The 17,671-nt window shown below is 38.7% G+C and overlaps 2 protein-coding genes across 23 annotated transcripts in view; one reads left to right on the top strand and one right to left on the bottom strand.

The window, feature by feature from the left end:
- DNAJB4 (DnaJ heat shock protein family (Hsp40) member B4) overlaps window positions 1-9,825 on the bottom strand; it is a 42,982-nt gene extending 33,157 nt beyond the window's left edge. For 2 of the 9 annotated variants that reach the window (XM_012787460.3, XM_012787505.3), the window contains exon 1: window positions 8,949-9,368. The gene's annotated coding sequence lies outside the window, so the exon portion shown is untranslated. The other 7 variants (XM_020282539.2, XM_020282538.2, XM_012787470.3 and 4 more) reach the window with 7 other exon arrangements.
- Window positions 9,826-9,872: 47 nt separating this feature from the next.
- The window catches only part of FUBP1 (far upstream element binding protein 1), a 39,002-nt gene continuing 31,203 nt past the window's right edge, over window positions 9,873-17,671 (top strand). For 7 of the 14 annotated variants that reach the window (XR_012916023.1, XR_012916020.1, XR_012916021.1 and 4 more), the window contains exon 1: window positions 9,873-10,116. Coding sequence is in view for 10 of the 14 variants with exons in the window: in XM_075999514.1 (XP_075855629.1) it covers window positions 9,997-10,116 (120 nt within the window). In the remaining 4 variants the exon portion in view is untranslated. The remainder of the gene's footprint in view (window positions 10,117-17,671) is intronic. The other 7 variants (XM_020282500.2, XM_075999508.1, XM_075999505.1 and 4 more) reach the window with 2 other exon arrangements.

The following is a 17,671-nucleotide window of genomic DNA, read 5'->3' as shown; positions in this document are numbered from 1 at the left end:
AGGTCTTTCCAAGTCTTATATTCTTTTTTCTTTTTAGAAAGAGTCTCACTCTGTTGCCTGGGCTAGAGTACCATGGCCTCAGCCTAGCTCACAGCACCTCAAACTCCTGGGCTCAAGGGATCCTCCTGCCTCAGCCTCCCAAGTAGCTGGGACTACAGGCATGTGCCACCATGCCCGGTTAATTTTTTCTATATATTTTTAGTTGTCCAATTAGTTTTTTTCTATGTTTAGTAAAGATGGGGTCTTGCTCTTGCTCATGCTGGTTTCTAACTCCTGATCTTGAGCAATCCTCCCGCCTCGGCCTCCCAGAGTGCTAGGATTCTAGGCGTGAGCCACTGCACCCGGCTGCAAGTCTTATATTCAAGAAAAGTTTGAATGAACCTACCTCTCAGTGCCATCTGGCCTCAAAGGTACCCAACATTCACAACCATATATTCAACAATTTGTTGCACTCTATCTTTGTATTAATAGAAAAATGATAAGTAGAAGAATAAAGAATTCAACTTTATGTTTAATGAGCTTTCACCAACATAAACGTACTAAGACATAAGGGGCAAACCAAAAAGTAAGAACCAGTCCTTGACCAGCCCTCTTTTATACGGAGGGAAAAAGGAAGAGGACAAGGTCTCTTGTCCTCTTCCTACAATCTAGCTGGGGAAACACATTTTAATTCGGTTTAATTTTCCAAATGTTTATTAAATACTTTTTATGTAAAAAGGGCAGTTTTCAAACCTTGATGAGCATAAGAGTCAGCTATGACACTCACTTTCTGAAAAAAATGAAATGTAGATTTCCTAAAATATGATTTAGTAGGTCCAAATGGAGCTCAGGTATCTGGATTTTTCTAAAAACCACCCCAGATGACACTGATAGCCCTTGGTTAAGAAACACTGTCCAGATAACAAAAAGTTGATAGGGTTCTGCTAAAAGATCAACTTTCAATTGATTAATGAATTGGGCAGCTCCAAATTGAAAGTGATTCAATGGTTTAGAGCTGAAGGAGCAGGAAGGAAAAGCTTTCATAGGATGAATACAGAAGCAAGGCAAAGGAAATATTTGATTGGTTAAAGTGGAGCAGCAGCATGATTTGGATCATTCCAGTGAAAAATCCCTAGAGGTTAGTTAGCAGTTTCTAATTGGTTGACAGTTTACATTGAGTAAGGTTTCAGTTTCTTATTTAGGAACCCAGGGCACTGGAGCCACCTCAGTCTAATGGCTTTGCATTTAATTATTTTAATAGTTCAAAAACAGACAATGTTTCTAGACCTTACATTTATCTCAAGACTATATACTATAACTAGAAACAAACTGAAAGCCATTAAAAATAAAAGTCTGCCAGAGCTTGTAGACTTCAGTTGTATTTCAGTGGTTCTCAAATGTCTGCATTTAAGGGATTAAGAAAGCTTTACAGGAAGGTTTTACAGATTCAAATATAAACCAGTTAGAGCAGTCTCTGGGCAAAGAAGTTGAGGCAACCCTTCAAATTTTTAAAAAGCTCCCTATAATCAATGAAGACAACCAGTGAGTAAAAGATCACTGGAATTGATTAGTCAGGTTAAGTTTCATGAAAAAAACATGGTTTTTTTTTAATCTGAATTTTTTGTTTACCTAAGTTAATAAAAAAGATAAGTGTAACAGAAGGAACTGATATCTAAATACATGATCCAAGTATGGAAAGGAAAAAATAAGTATGTTTTTGATCACAAAATAAGAGGAGAATAAGAATAGTAATAAACATGTAAATTTGTTTTAGACATTTGGTTTTGATGCAACATGTAAAACGAAAGTCTTCTAGATAGCTGTGCAGACACAGCTTTGGAAACATCTGGGGAATTAGTATAGGACCAATTTAAAGTAAATTATATGTATTATTACACCTATCTAAAGCAGTTTTATTATTGTTGGAAAGCATGCTATAGAATAAGCTAAAATCACTCAAGAACTAGGTGGTAAGGCCACTTTCTTGAGACAGATCCTTTCAAGAGTCCCAAATATTCAACTTAGTATTATTACCTAAAATAACGGGAAGCTGGACTGTTACGTCTCACCAGCAGGGGCAAAGAGCTCTAAACTTTGCTCACTAAAAAGTGATAATTCAACTTCTTATAAAGCCTATAATGCTGTGTTATATCTCCTATGATCCTGTTCAAAAGACAGATCCTACCAAAGAATGTTTGCAGTTAGCCAAACACTCTATTTATATTCAAAGAGGCCTTTTGTGTGATACACTAAGAATGTTTCTACTCTATTAGATTTGAAGAATACTATAAAATTGAGAATGACATTTTAATGACCTCCTAGGTATTCTTTCCATCTTTCCTGAAGAGATCCTAAAAAGCAGAAAAAAATTGTCACATTTTCATGAATAGAACTTTTGTCTCAAACATTGTCCTCAAAGATTAAACTGTAAAGCATTTTACTCAGAATTCTCATAAGAGTCTAATCTAGAAACTCTTAGTGATATGCTTCATTTGGTAGACCAGCTGTTTTGTAAAGAAATCGAATATACAAATAGTACAAACACTATCATAGGTACATAGAAAGAAAATTAATCAATCCTATCCTTGCCTTGAAGAGGCTTACAATCTAGTTAGTGATGTAGACTACAAACACATAAATCCCCTGAACAATGTATTTGAAAAATGACACTAATTGTCAATCATCACCATGTATGTGTGTATATACATACATATACTTTGATGTATGCACACACATACCATAAAGCAGTATTAAGCAGTATTTAAGGCATATTACTAACCCATCCAATGCAATTAACAATACAGAAACCTCACATGTTATACAACACATGGGTTCTTTAAGTTTGAAGTTAAATCTATTTTTATTTCTTTACATAAAAAGCTGACTTCCCAGGCCGGGCGCTGTGGCTCACGCCTGTAATCCTAGCTCTTGGGAGGCCGAGGCGGGCGGATTGCTCAAGGTCAGGAGTTCAAAACCAGCCTGAGCGAGACCCCGTCTCTACTATAAATAGAAAGAAATTAATTGGCCAACTGATATATATATAAAAAAATTAGCCGGGCATGGTGGCGCATGCCTGTAGTCCCAGCTACTCGGGAGGCTGAGGCTGGAGGATCGCTTGAGCCCAGGAGTTTGAGGTTGCTGTGAGCTAGGCTGACGCCACGGCACTCACTCTAGCCTGGACAACAAAGCGAGACTCTGTCTCAAAAAAAAAAAAAAAAAAAAAAAAAGCTGACTTCCCATGAAGAATTTTGGCCTAGTCTTGATAAAAACTAATGGAAGTATTTTAACAATCCAAATAAAAAATACTAAATTGTGAACCAGACCCTATAAATTACAAAGAAATACATTTCATTACCTTTTTACAGACAATTCTATCCTTTCAAGTCAGGCTGCCTGAGTTCAAATCACAGCTCTGACACTACTATGTGACCCTGAGCAAGTTAGTTAACATATCTGTACCCCAGAGCAAAAGACATAATAGCACCTATCTCATAAAGCCTGTTATGAGAATAAATGAATAGATTAATAGATATAAAGCACTTAGAACAGTGCCCATGATACAGCATTAGCTATTATTAAATATTAGCTATTGCTGTTTCAGTATGCTACCCAGGGAAGACAAAGACACAGCCCTTACTGTCATGGACCTTACAATCTAGTGGAAATCCAAATAAACAATAAGGGATATTATGGTATAATTATCATGATATGGTACAAGAGAACAAAGAGGAATCTCTGGAGTTCTAGACAGGCTTTCTAGAAAAAATATGGAATTAACAGGCAACAGTAAAATGGAACAGGTCAGAAATATGTACCTCACAGAGAAAGATTATGTGCAAAGGCCCAGAAGTTCTATGAACAGGTAGAAATGGCAAGGATAGTAAAAGGCAGGATTTAGGGTAAATCAATGGTCATGAGCAATACCCTTAAGTCCTCTAACAGTCCTTCAATTAGGAAACACTATCAAATTTGACATCCAAATCAGAGAAGAAATTTCTGGTAACTCAGGGTGAGATGACACTATGGCAACTTCTGAAATGGAAACAAAAAACACTGTAAAACACAAAAATTTTTATTATCTTTTAATGATTGGCTACTTTTCAGTAACAGAATAAATTGCCCTCTTTTGGTATGCTGGTGAAAAAGAGAATTGAGACTTACCAAAGGGCACACGGGTCACACTTGAATCTAGATCCTCTGGAACCAAGTTCAGTCTTTTCCACTACATTGGGCTGCTTCAAGTTTTAGACACTGGTCAAACTGTTATTTTTTACAATGTTCCAAAGTTACATTTGTATTAACAACTTTGTCCTTTAAAATGCAAATATCTCCTCGTTCCACTTGTACCTTAGTCTGAAACAGAATTCTAGAAACTCAATTGAAGAAGGGAGGTAAAAGTCATTAAGACCAATCACTCACCTAATAATCAAATATCCTAACAACATCCTGGACCATCACTTTCATTTGAAGTTGCTGCTTCCCTCCTATCTAACCTGTATCTGTTATGATTGTGCACTGGAAAAACACAGACCTGGTTTAAATGACAGAACACAGCTTAAAGTTATAAGGACTTCTGGCTAGGAATTATTAGGAGGCAAGTGATGAGTATAAAGTGAGGAAAAGAACATACAATTTTGCCACTCTAAAATGCCTGTTGAAAAAGTCCTAACGGTTGGGAGTCCAAAATGGGAAGATTGCTTGAGGCCAGGAGTTCAAAACCAGTCTGAGCAAGAGCAAGACCCTGTCTCTACAAAAAATGGAAAAATTAGCCAGGAATGGTGTTGCGCACCTGTAGTCCCAGCTACTCAGGAGGCCGAAGCAGGATCACTTGAGCTCAGGAATTTGAGGCTTCAGTAAGCTATGATGACGTCACTGCATTCTAGCCTGGGCAACAGAGCAAGACCCTGTATCCAAAAAACAAAACACCACATAATGGTCTATTTTTCTCCATTAGCTACAAATAAGAAACTGTCACTATTTCACAGATTTAGTAACTCCAACAATGAAAAGTTACGCTAAGAAAGAATCACTGTTAATTTGATAACCAGTAAATCGTAAGGTAAAAGGAAGAATCCTACCAGTATCTTTCACAATCTACCTTTAATTATGTTTATTAATCTTTTTTTTTTTTTTGAGTCAGACTCTCACGTTTCACTCTGTTGCCCAGGCTAGAGTGCTATGGCATCAGCCTAGCTCACAGCAACCTCAAACTCCTGGGCTCAAGCAATCCTTCTGCCTCAGCCTCCCAAGTAGCTGGGACTACAGGCATGTGACACTGTGCCTGGCTAATTTTTTCTATATATTATTAGTTGGCCAATTAATTTCTTTCTATTTTAGTAGAGACAGGGTCTTGCTATTGCTCAGGGTGGTTTTGAACTCCTGAGCTAAAATGATCCTCCTGCCTTGGCCTCCCAGAGTGCTAGGATTACAGGCGTGAGCCACCTTGCCCGGCCCTTTATTAATCTTTTCATTCTGTCATTTGGCAAATCTAGATGCTCCCTACTAGACTTCTTTTTTTAAAAAAAAGAGAAAGGGTCTTGCTCTGTCACCTAGGCTGGAGTGCAGTGGTGCCATTACAGCACACTGCAACCTCAAACTCCCAGGCTCAAGCAATCCTCATACCTCAGCCTACCAAGCAGCTGGGACTATACATGTGCGCCACCATGCCCGGCTAATTTTTCTATTTTTTGACAGTCTATGTTGCCCACGCTGGTCTTGAACACCTGGCCTCAAGGGAGTCTCCTGCCTTGGTGTCCCAAAGTAGTAGGATTACAGGCATAAGCCATTATACCTGGTCCTTACTAGACTTTTATAAGCCCCAAAACACTGACTTTTGCTTCATCCTGAGGATGAAATATAGGATATCTATCAGAAGTTAATTTTTTAATATTAAAGGAATTAAATTTTATTTTTTTAGGCAATTGTCCAAGTTCTTTTTTTTTTTTTTAAGACTGGTCAAGTGGAGCAGTGGGAGTGGAGAAGGAACAAAGGAATCTGTAACTGGTTGTGATCAATTAGTTGTAAACAATTATCCAAGTTCTAATAATTGATTCTACAATTTCTGTAATAAGAGTGTGACTATAAGATATAATTTACCTCTCAAGACACAATAAAATTTAGACTATTAGCTATGACATATTCACTTTTAAGAGGATTTATATTACAAAGAGGAATAAATTTAGTCACCAAAAGTCTGCTTTCATCAGTTATAAGAAAATTAGCTATAGTAACCAGCAAAGTACAAATGGCTTTGAGAAGATTAAATGAGCTCAGATCACATATTTCGCCTAAGAAAGTCACTGGCTACAGTTTTCCCACAATTTGGTTGTTTTTATAGGATCCCAAGTTTTACCAAAACCAAGATTTGAACATAGCTGTTTAATACAAAAAATTTACAGAAGTGGAATATATTGATTATCCTTTTATCATGAAGTACCACAAGATGAATTGCCAATTTGCATAGTACTTTATGATTTCTGAAGAATGCAGATATCTCCTTTGAGGATGACAAGGCAGGTTATGGTCATTATGTGGATGAGAAATCTGAGACACAGACTCAGCCATTTGCCCAAGGTCAAAAAACCAACTAAACCATAGCAGTACATTATTTTTCAATACTCATTCATTCAACAAATATCTGGTGTGTCAAGACTCCGTATTAGGCACTGTTCAATAGTGGAAACAGAGAGGGTCCCTGCTCATTAGAAGTTTACATTCTAATAATGGGAGACACAATAAGTAAACAAATGGAACATAGATAATTTTGGATAAATGCTATAAAGAGAACATGGTAATGAAATAAACTGCAGAATAGCATAACCACAGTAATCAAGAGTGGTCTAAGAAAGGTAACATCTGAAGTGAGGCCTGAATAAGGACAAATCATGCAGATGAAGGCCTTTAAGAGTGTACAAGACAGAGGCAAATACAAGTGTAAAGTCTCAGAAGCAGGAAAGATCTTGGACAGCAACGTGGCCAATTACCTAGAGTGGAATTAGAGGGAGGAGCATTTAGAGACAGCAGCCTTAATGTGTGGAGCCCTAAGGCCACTCTAGGATAGGATCTAAAGTGCAGTATAAGTGAGATGATCTAATTTATATTTTTAAAAATGATGATCTAATTTATATTTTAAAAAAATTATCAAGCTGCTATATGAAGACTGCACTGTAATACAATCAGATACAGGTACTGTATCTGAGCTTCAAAAGTACTGATAATGGTCTATTCCTTGGAAAATATTCCTGGAGAGTGGGAACATCAGTACCTGTTACTTTTGAACTGTTACATATATACATTTTTCTGTACAAAATTTCAGAATTTTTTCAAATGGAAATTGTAGGCCGGGCACAGTGGCTCACGCCTGTAATCCTAGCACTCTGGGAGGCCAAGGCAGGCGGATTGCTTGAGGTCAGGAGTTCGGAACCCAGCCTGAGCAAGAACGAGACCCTGTCTCTACTATAAATAGAAAGAAATTAATTGGCCAACTAATATACACAGAAAAAATTAGCTGGGCACTGTGGTGCATGCCTGTAGTCCCAGCTACTTGGGAGGCTGAGGCAGTAGGATTGCTTGAGCCCAGGAGTTTGAGATTGCTGTGAGCTAGGCTGATGGCCATGGCACTCACTCTAGCCTGGGCAACAAAGCGAGACTCTGTCTCAAAAAAAAAAGTAAATTGTAGAGATGTAAGGGTAGAATCAGAGAAATCAATAGGAATGGTACTGTAACAATCCATGAGTAAGGTAATGGTAACTAGAACTAGGATGGGAACTAGAGGAGGTGAAAAGTAATGGAATTTAGAATATATTTAAAGTATATATAGGCAGTATGGTCAATAGGTCTTTCTGCTAGATACAAGGAAGAGGCAGGGACAGGAATTAAGGCTGAGTGGTGGTTCTCAATAAGGGGTGATTTTGCTCCCCAAGGCCCCAGGGCAAGGTCTGAAGACATTTTTGGTTGTCACATCTAGCAGTGGGTAGAAGAGTGGGAGGATTGGTACTGGCATCTGTGGTAGAGTCCAAGGATGCTGCTATCTTAAACATACTATAATGCGTAGTTGTACTGCAAAACAAAGAATTATCTGGTCCAAAATGTCAATAGTGCTGAAGTTGAGAAATCCTGATCTACACTGATTCCAATTGGTTCCCATTCTAGAATACCCATACTTCCAAAGAATCTACAAAAAAAAAAAAAAATCAGAAATGGAGGTCTTTACTTATTTTCAATATTTAGTGACAACTAAAATAAACTGTAGTATACATGAAATAAAGTTTGTTTTGAGAGTAAATTATATCACTCTGGTAAAATTAAGTTGATCAAAAGGTCTAATTAGCATATGTGTCTAATTTTAAAAGTATGAAAAAAACCAAAACATTCTCAAGATAGAATTGGAAAATTTCTATGTAGCAATACCACCCAACACTCCTTTTACAGTTTTTCTATGCACTGCTGCGATTAAATCTGTATTCAGTCCAATACATTTACTGCTTTTTCAATGAAAATTCCACCAAAATTCAAAGGGATAGATATGAACACTGAAAAAGGTGATCAGAGCTATTTGGATAAGACGATAGGAAAAGCTGATTAGAAAAAAATGATGGTCCATGTGCATCTATGTGCATATAACTGTTAACTAACTTATTTTGGGGCTTGAGCAACTGGACAGTGTTAGGTTACCAGCAAGACTGCAGCACACATTTTTCTCTCAATTACTCTATGAGGAGCAACAGGAAATGTGTTTCTTAGACCTAATACAAAGAGGTCAAAATGCCACAACGTTGGGAAAGTTCATTTAACCTCATTCTTTGTTATTTAAATAGAAAGAATTTGGGGGGGAAATCACTGTGATACACACAGTGATAAACAGAATATGACTTCTAAAGTACTATAATGATTCCTGGAACTACTAGTATTAACACAGTAAATTACATGCCACAGTATGTTCGGAAAAGTCTGAAGAAATATGAGATTACCTGGTAACTGAAGTAGATCACAGAAAATACCAAAAAAAAAAAAAAATCTAGCCCCGCTTTGACGATTCAGAACTTTAGATTCGACTGACTACTCACAGGTTGGAGCTGGGAAAAACTACTTCTAAGAAGCCACAGTCAATTCTAGTCAAGAAACAGATGCTATTCTTAATTATAAGGACCTCACTAAAAATGGTCACAGACACGTACAATAATAGGTTATTGAGTCTGGCTACCACAGAATTTTAGGAACGAGCACGTTTTTAAAAGATAAAGGAAAGGGCAGTCATACTGTCACTGCCTGATCAACATTATTTTAAACAAAAATTTAAAAATCAGCTCTAGAACTAAAAAGCTTCCAGCCTGAATTCATCCCCACTTACGATAATACTCAAAAATCTGACAGTCTAGAAGTAAATACAGGGACACTTTACTACCCTGAAAATCATGCTGGGTTCCCACTAGGCCAGGAAGACGTTTTCAGGTGCATAATCGCGCGCTGTCCTCGGCGCGCTCCTCCAGGCGCCCACAGGGCGGAAGCGCTCTCGAGACACTGTTGCGTCAACGTCACGCCCGTCGTCGTCACGCCCATCCCCACGGACACACAGAATGACCCCCGGCGGAAAATTCTACCACAACACCTCCCTGAGGCGGCGACTGGTAAGAAACTTTTTTTCTTCAGGATTTCTAGAACCCAACCCCAACCGCGGCCGTAGCACCAGTCTCACCCATCACCCCGAAAGAACAATTACTCGGCCTCACCCCAAGAACGCGCGGAGAGGAGGCGCCAAAACAAACCCCATTCTCGCGAAATCTGAAACTCAATTCTCACGATAGCTCTCAGCTTTTCGTGTCTCAGCCCCACCCCCGCACCAGCGCGTTGCCTCAGAAATATCGCGAGATCTCCGTCTTTTAGTCCCCGCCCCTTTACGGCACGATGGTCGCGCAAGAATGTGATAGAGCTTCGGCGGCCGCCATTTTCTTTCTTTCTTAGCTGTTAGCTGAGAGCAGTTCTCTGTGGAAAAACGGCAGTGGCTACTGTAGTGTAGCCATGGCAGACTATTCAACAGTGCCTCCACCCTCTTCTGGCTCAGCTGGTGGTGGTGGTGGTGGCGGTGGTGGTGGAGGAGTAAACGATGCTTTCAAAGATGCGCTGCAGAGAGCCCGGCAGGTAAGTCTGGACCGCGCGGCGGGATCCCGAAAGCTCACGGTAATTGGCCGCTGGCTGAGTAGGCCGCTACCCCTTCGCGCGTGAGGAAGAGGAAAGGGCTACCCTTCCGGACTGAAATAGAAGGAGGCCAACGTATCCCTGTTGGTAATACTGACTGGAGACCAGAGCCCAGCTTTGTGTTCTTACAGTCTAAGCTACTTAGAAACCCAACGCGTGCTACGCAAAGATGGCCTTAAGTCTTTCTCCTACTTCTGCGGCACTCGCGTTTCTCCAAGGAGTTAGTTTAGCTTCTTTTTCTCAGAATGAATATTCTTTTCCACGTAAAGCGCGCTTAGTTTTACTCAGTAATACGGAAAGTTCTGGTAATGAGTTTGGGGAAGGACTAGGGTCTGTCTGCTGTGGCCATAGTAAGGAAAAGGATTTATTAGTCTTCACTGCTTCCAGCTCATTTGAGTTCTCCCTCGCAATTAAAGCAGCTTTCGATCTCATTCACCTTCACACCACTGCAAGGAAGAGACTTAAGCAGCCTTCCTCTGGGCGGGATTTAGGTGTCAGTCTGTTCTACAAGTCCTTCCCCCTTATTTTTCAAAATGGCTTCAGGCCCATTATACCCGAGGTTTCTATTTGAATCTGCCTCTCTGTTCAGAGTCGTAAACTGACCCGACCTCTTTGTATTACGTAGGTGCACACATTTGCCCTGAAGGCACTTATTTCCCAGGTGAAACCTGTTTAAAAGAAAAATAGTGCATGTACTCCAGGAAAATTAAAGGTTTCTTAATTCGAACTTTTTATATAGTCTCCTAATATATTTATAAAAATGTGTGATGATACCGACTTTTATGTAAGCAAAAGACTCTTATTCTGGTTATGACACTAGCGCATGTTGTGCTAGGTTCTAGGCATTTTAGAATAGATAAGGAAATGGTTATTAGAAACCAGTTTTGTGATATGTTTTGATTGCAGTAGAAGTTCACTTCAAGTTTTTATCCTCCAATAATGATTAAAGGATTATTGAGTCAATCAAAATTCATAAAATCTGTGGCAATATAATACATCACTCTTATTTTTCCAACCTGAACGCATTATACAGATGTACCTGTACTTGTTTATAACCAAAAATATTAGGATTAGTCAAAATAGGGTCATCATTAATACGGTTTTTCCCATGTATTTTTTAAAATTCTGAACATGTTTAGAATAGCAGCTGAAATATTTATATAACTCTGACAGAAACTCTTAGCAGGCTCTATTAGATTGGATTGGAAGACTTACCTGAACTATTTTATTCAACCAGCACATTGAACTAATTTGTGTCACATGGTGTAGTAGATACTGGAGATTATTTTAAATGTGTGAATTGGAGTCCTGCTTTCTAGGAAGCTGTGATAGTCAAGGAACCAAATGCCAAATGAACATGATTATCTGATTAATGCTTTGATTAATGAGGAAAGAGACACACAATATGGACAGTTAATTCATAGGCTTGTTCTGATAACTAGAGTTTCTACTTGTCTATGAGTCAGGCACTTGTTCAGGACACCAGGGAGGAGGGTGCCCAACTGCCTGAGTAAAGGGGTGACACTTGAGCAAGACATTAAAGAAAGAGTGAGAGTGTGACCAGTATGGAAAAGAAGCAACATGTGCAGAGGTATGGGGATTTTTGGAATGACAACCCTAGAATGGAATCAGTGGAGGATAGTATTGGTAGGATAAAGAGGGTAGAAAACAAGATGAGAAAAAGTATAGATGGATCCAAAATGACCTGCGGTTGCTGTACTTTAAAATTGGACTTCATTATTGAACTAAACCATAATTTCCTGCTTTAGACTTTTTTAAATGGAGAAATTGTCCTCAAACTGTGGAATTAGTTATATGCCAGTAGATCATCTGTACTAATGTCTTTGTGTAATGATTTGATTATCTCTTACAGAATTGATCTTAAATTTGAGATTACAAGTTTAGCTTTTGAGTGGAATTGCCCATTTGAGAATGTCTCTAAATATTAATTGTAGTTGCTTGTTTAATTATGTAAGTGCAGAATGTACAGAAGGGTAGTTACTAAAGGAACAAGTTAGGTTAATATCTGAACTACTTTTTCGTTATCTGTTTATTAAGAGGACATTGAATTGCATTTCCAAAATCCCCATCTAACCTTAAGTTTCTTTTCTTTGTCCAGAGTACTATGCTATGAAGAGGTATAAGAACAGCTTCTTGCTCTCAAGGAGCTTCAAGAGCTGTACCAGTGGGGATGCTGTTGGTATTTTTAGCTGGACAGTTCTTTGTTACCCAGTAAAACAGGGCAAGTGGTTATGATCCCTGGCCCTTACCTAATAAATGCCAGTAGTGCTTACTATAGCTGGTTGTTGCCATCTGATAATTTAAACCAAGTTGCTCAATCTTCTTTTTTTTCCCTAGAGAATCCTGATAGCCTATTTTTATGTGAAATTTCCAGATTTTTTAATGCTCTGAGCTGCATCCAGCAAAGGGACACCAGATTGCTTCTCTAGTGTAGGGTTTCCAACCAGTACACTTTAGAAATTTATTTTTGCGTATTTTAAGCTGTAACTCCAGAGAATGGGATTGGGATTCTTTAAGTCTTTGGCAATCATACTGATAAGTTCTGTCTTTAGAACATTGGAAAATTAAAATATATTTACTTTTTTTTCCTCGAGATTATATGAAAGTAGTCAATCAGAGACTGAGACTAGTGGTAGATTTACAAGCTAAGCAAGACTATTAACCCTCATTCCTTCCCCTCCAGATAACTATGAAATTAGGCATTACATACTCAATTATACTTGAAATCTCTTCTGTCATAATTGTAAAATTGATTCACGCTGCAGTATGTTATTTGGTGAAATGAAAATATAAAATAGAGCTGTTGGGTTTTTATTACCATAAGTCTCTTCAGTGAAAACTAGCATTTGAACATGACTTTAAAAAAAAAATTGTGACAGTATAGCAAGGCTTGATTGTGATAAATAAATGGTGGTATAGTAATATATCTAGTGTCTGTACCTCTCCACATTTCTATTGTATGGGAACTAATTCCATCTGGACTTTGTCCGTAGTAGGTACTCAATATTTACTGATTTTGTATCAATAAATGTTTTTAATGAGGTAAAGCTGCAGTGGTCCCCATCCTCTGGGCCATGGCCCAGTACCAGTCCAGTGCCCTGTTAAGATATCACCACCTGAACTCCATACCACCTCCCCCCCCAGACTCAGTCCGTGGAAAAATTGTCTTCCATGAAACCGGACTTGAGCATCTGCAGATTTTGGTATATCTGCATGGATCGTGGAAATCAGTCTTCCATGGATACCAAGAGACAATTGTAGTTAGTCATATCACCTGATTTTAGAGAGTTTTTTTTTTTTTAAAGCTAATTCTCATAAGATAATTCAGTAAGCCATAATACCCCCACCTTATCCAAGGGGGATACTTTACAAGACCCATACACATACAGTACCAAACCATGTATATATACACGGTACTGTGTTTTTTACTATACATACATATGCTAAAATGTAAGTTATAAATTAGGCACAGTATTAATAATAATGAAATAGAACAATAATATACTGTAATAAAAGTTATGTGAGTGAGGGCTGATGTGCTTTCTCTCTGAATATCTTATTGTGCTGTGCCATGGGTAACTGATACCATGAAAAGCCTCAGAAAAAGGAGTATTATTGTATCTCCTAAGTTTCTTTTCAATTCCAAAATTTCTGGATTCTAGGAGTGGTCAATGGAGGTGAAAAATGCTAAAACAATGAAAGCAGGAAAAAATACTTATTCAAGAAATAGAGCAAGGTCCAGATGGAAAGCTTGAATTGTTTCGTAAATTGAAATCAAATAAGGAAGTTGCCCACACTTAATATATGTCTGATAAGATTTGGATAGAGGTGTAGCTTGGTTTTTAGGAATTATTGTTTTTCTTAATCCTCCTTGTAGTGACCTGGAAAGGGTGTGTTTTCTATTGCTCTTGGAAAATTGGTGATCATATATATCTGTGGTGGTGGTGGTAGTGTTTTAAGAGTTGGGGTCAGGCTCTGTGTGGTGGCTCATGCCTGCAATCCTAACACTCTGGGAGACTAAGGCGGGAGGGAGGATCACTTAAGGTCAGGAGTTCAAAACAAGCCTGAGCAAGAACAAGACACACACACCCCCAACCCCCCACCCCAGTCTCTACTAAAAAATAGAAAAAATTAGCCAGGTATGGTGGTGCATACCTGTAGGCCAAGCTACTTGGGAGGCTGAGGCAGGAGGATCGCTTGAGCCCAGGAGTTGAGGTTGCTGTGAGCTAGGCTGATGCCATGGCATTGTAGCCTGGCCAACAGAGTGAGACTGTCTCAAAAAAAAAATGTTGCAATCTTGTTATCTTGGCTGGTCTGAAACCCTAGCCACCAGCCTGAAAGTAGCTGGGACTACAGGAGCTTGTAGCCACAAAAACTCTTCTTTAATGTCCTTGTATTGATCCTCAATTTTTGAGATGTAACTGGTTCTTTTGAGTGAACCTAGATATCAACTTTCATTTTTCTTTGGATAGTTTTTGACCTAGTCAATGAATAAGGAAATATTTTAAGTGTCTTCTCTTTGTAGAAGTACCTTGGGGTTTATTTAAGAAGTGCTGCTTTGCAAACTCAAGAGTGTCTGTAAAAACTAACTGTAGAAAGTATTCACAGCCTAAAATGTAATTGGTAGTACCATTTTCTCTGGTCTGAAATACTTTCTAATACCAGTGTCTGTCAAATAGGGTAGTGTATTTAAATTCTAGGGGAACAATTTAAATGCTAAGTGCTTTAAGACCTAAGGGTGAAAATGCAGTGTTTTCAAGTATGATTAGGAAAACTTTAAGAAATAAGATTTGGGCCAGATGCGGTGGCTCACACCTGTAATCCCAACACTCAGGGAGGCTGAGGCGGGAGAATAGCTCAAAGTCAGGAGTTCAAAACCAGCCTGAGCAAGAGCGAGACCCCATCTCTACTAAAAATATGAAAAAATTAGCTGGGCATGGTGGTGCATACCTGTGTTCCCAGCTACTCAGGAGGCTGAGGCAGAAGGATCCCTTGAGCCCAGGAATTTGAGGTTGCTGTGAGCTAGGCTAACACCATGGCACTGTAGCCCGGACAACAGAGTGAAACTCTGTCTCAAAAAAAAAAAAAAAAAGATTTGAATTAGACTGCAAAGACAAAATGAAGCTTTTAATTGAGAGAGTGAAAGATGATTAAAGAAGGTAGATTCACCAAAGCTGTAGAGAATCAGGAAAATCAAGTTGTATGCCTTTTTTTATCAAGCATTTTAATACTTGATCCTAATACACTTTGTAGTGTTTGCATTTACAGATTAAGAAGAGGAAATCTAGGAAGTATAGTTATTAATAGTGTATGAGTACTCATAAATATTAGACTTAAGGGATCCATATTGGATTTATGACTCAAGTCCTTGCGTATACTCTTCTCCAGTTTTCTGATTGTTAAAAAGCTTGAGGGCTGGGCGAGGTGGCTCACGCCTGTAATCCTAGCACTCTGGGAGGCCGAGGCAGGATCGTTTGAGCTCTTGAGTTCGAGACCAGCCTGAGCAAAGAGTGAGACGCCATCTCTACCAAAAATAGAAAGAAGTTAATTGTATAGCTAAAAATATACAGAAAAAATTAGCAGGACAAGGTGGCGCATTCCTGTAGTCCCAGTTACTCAGGGAGGCTGGGGCAGGATTGCTTGAGCCCAGGAGTTTGAGGTTACTGTGAGCTAGGCTGACGCCACAGCACTCTAGCCAGGGCAATAAAGTAAGACTGTCTAAAAAAAAAAAAGCTCGAAGCAGTTGGATTATGCACATCAGGATCTCTTTGGGGAATTTTAGTCACCAAAAATTTGGTTGCCTTTAAGTTTTTTGGGGTTTTTTTGTTTTGTTTTTTTGAGTCAAGAGTCTCACTCTGTTGCCCAGACTAGAGTGTTGTGGGGTCTGCCTAGCTCACAGCAACCTCAAACTCTTGGACTTAAGTGATCCTACTGCCTCAGCCTCCTGAGTAGCTGGGACTACAGGCATGCGCCACCATGCTCGGCTAATTTTTTCTGTATATATTCTTTTGGTTGGCCAATTACTTTCTTTATATTTTTAGTAGAGATGGGGTCTCGTTCTTGCTTAGGCTGGTTTCGAACTCCTGACCTTGAGCCATTCTCCCGCCTCAGCCTCCCAGAGTGCTGGGATTACAGGCATGAGCTGCCTTGCCTGGCCCTTTAAGTTTTTTATCATGGAAAATTTCAGGTATACTCAGTAGAAAGAATGATATAATGAATGCTCATGAGCCCATCACAACATCTTCAGTAATGAATATAAAACACAGTGTGGAGTTTGGCCCATTGCTGACACTAAGCAATATTAGTTCCATTTCTCTTATCATAGAAAAATGCAATAAATATTCACTGGCTGTGCCTTACTTGTGACTTATAGCTGGTATTTCTCATATAGCATTTGTTTAGTCTAATGCAAGCAATTATTTGCCCCATTCTAAAAGTTAAAAATCTTCTAAGAGAGAAGTGACTTTAATAGAATTATGGTTCTGTAGCTGAGGCTTTCTTAGACTAGAGCTTTCCAGGCTCTCCTACATGTGTAATTTGAACAGCATTGTCCAATAGAAATATGATACAAGCCACATGTTTTGTCTAACCCAACATATCCAAAATATTACTCTTTTGACATGTGTTTAGTATAAACATTTTTGAGATGCTTTACATTCTTTATGTCCCAAATTTTCAATATTGAGTACATATTTCACACTTAAAGCACACGTCAGGCCTGACACGGTGGCTCACGCCTATAATCCTAGCACTCTGGGAGGCCGAGGTGGGTGGATTGCTCAAGGTCAGGAGTTCGAAACCAGCCTGAGCAAGAGTGAGACCCCATCTCTACTATAAATAGAAATTAATTGGCCAATTAATATATATATATATAAATAAAATTAGCCAGGCATGGTGGCGCATGCCTGTAGTCCCAGCTACTTGGGAGGCTGAGGCAGGAGGATTGCTTGAGCCTAGGAGTTTGAGGTTGCTGAGAGCTAGGCTGACACCATGGCACTCAACTCTAGGCTAGGCAACAAAGTGAGACTGTCTCAAAAAAAAAAAAAAAAAAAAGCACATGTCAGCTCAGGCTAGCCACATTTCACGTACTCAGTAACCACATACACCTAGTGACTACCTTATTAGAGTCCCACAAAGTGTTCATATTCTCTATACCCATGCACATCTTTTCAAGTGTCATAGGAGAGAGCCATGGCAAGAAATCTGCCTTCTGATAGAATTGAGATCCAGATTTTCTTTAAAGCTGTTTGGTCTCTCCTTAAGATTCCTAATTAATTACTTCTTTGTTGGTTCTTATGGGCATCTATCAGAAAATTCCAGGTGTTGATTATTTGTTAACTCCCTTGAAGTATAATGGTAATAATAAATTGAACTGTAATTTAAATTTGTCAAGTGAGTTTTCTTACTGAATATTTAGCATATATATGTATTACAAAATAAAGGAGGAAATTTAGTAATGAATAACACATAGTAGTTT

Source organism: Microcebus murinus, chromosome 2 (assembly GCF_040939455.1).
Source record: "Microcebus murinus isolate Inina chromosome 2, M.murinus_Inina_mat1.0, whole genome shotgun sequence".
Classification (NCBI taxonomy): domain Eukaryota; kingdom Metazoa; phylum Chordata; class Mammalia; order Primates; family Cheirogaleidae; genus Microcebus; species Microcebus murinus.
This window is presented reverse-complemented; position numbering and strand designations above follow the sequence as displayed.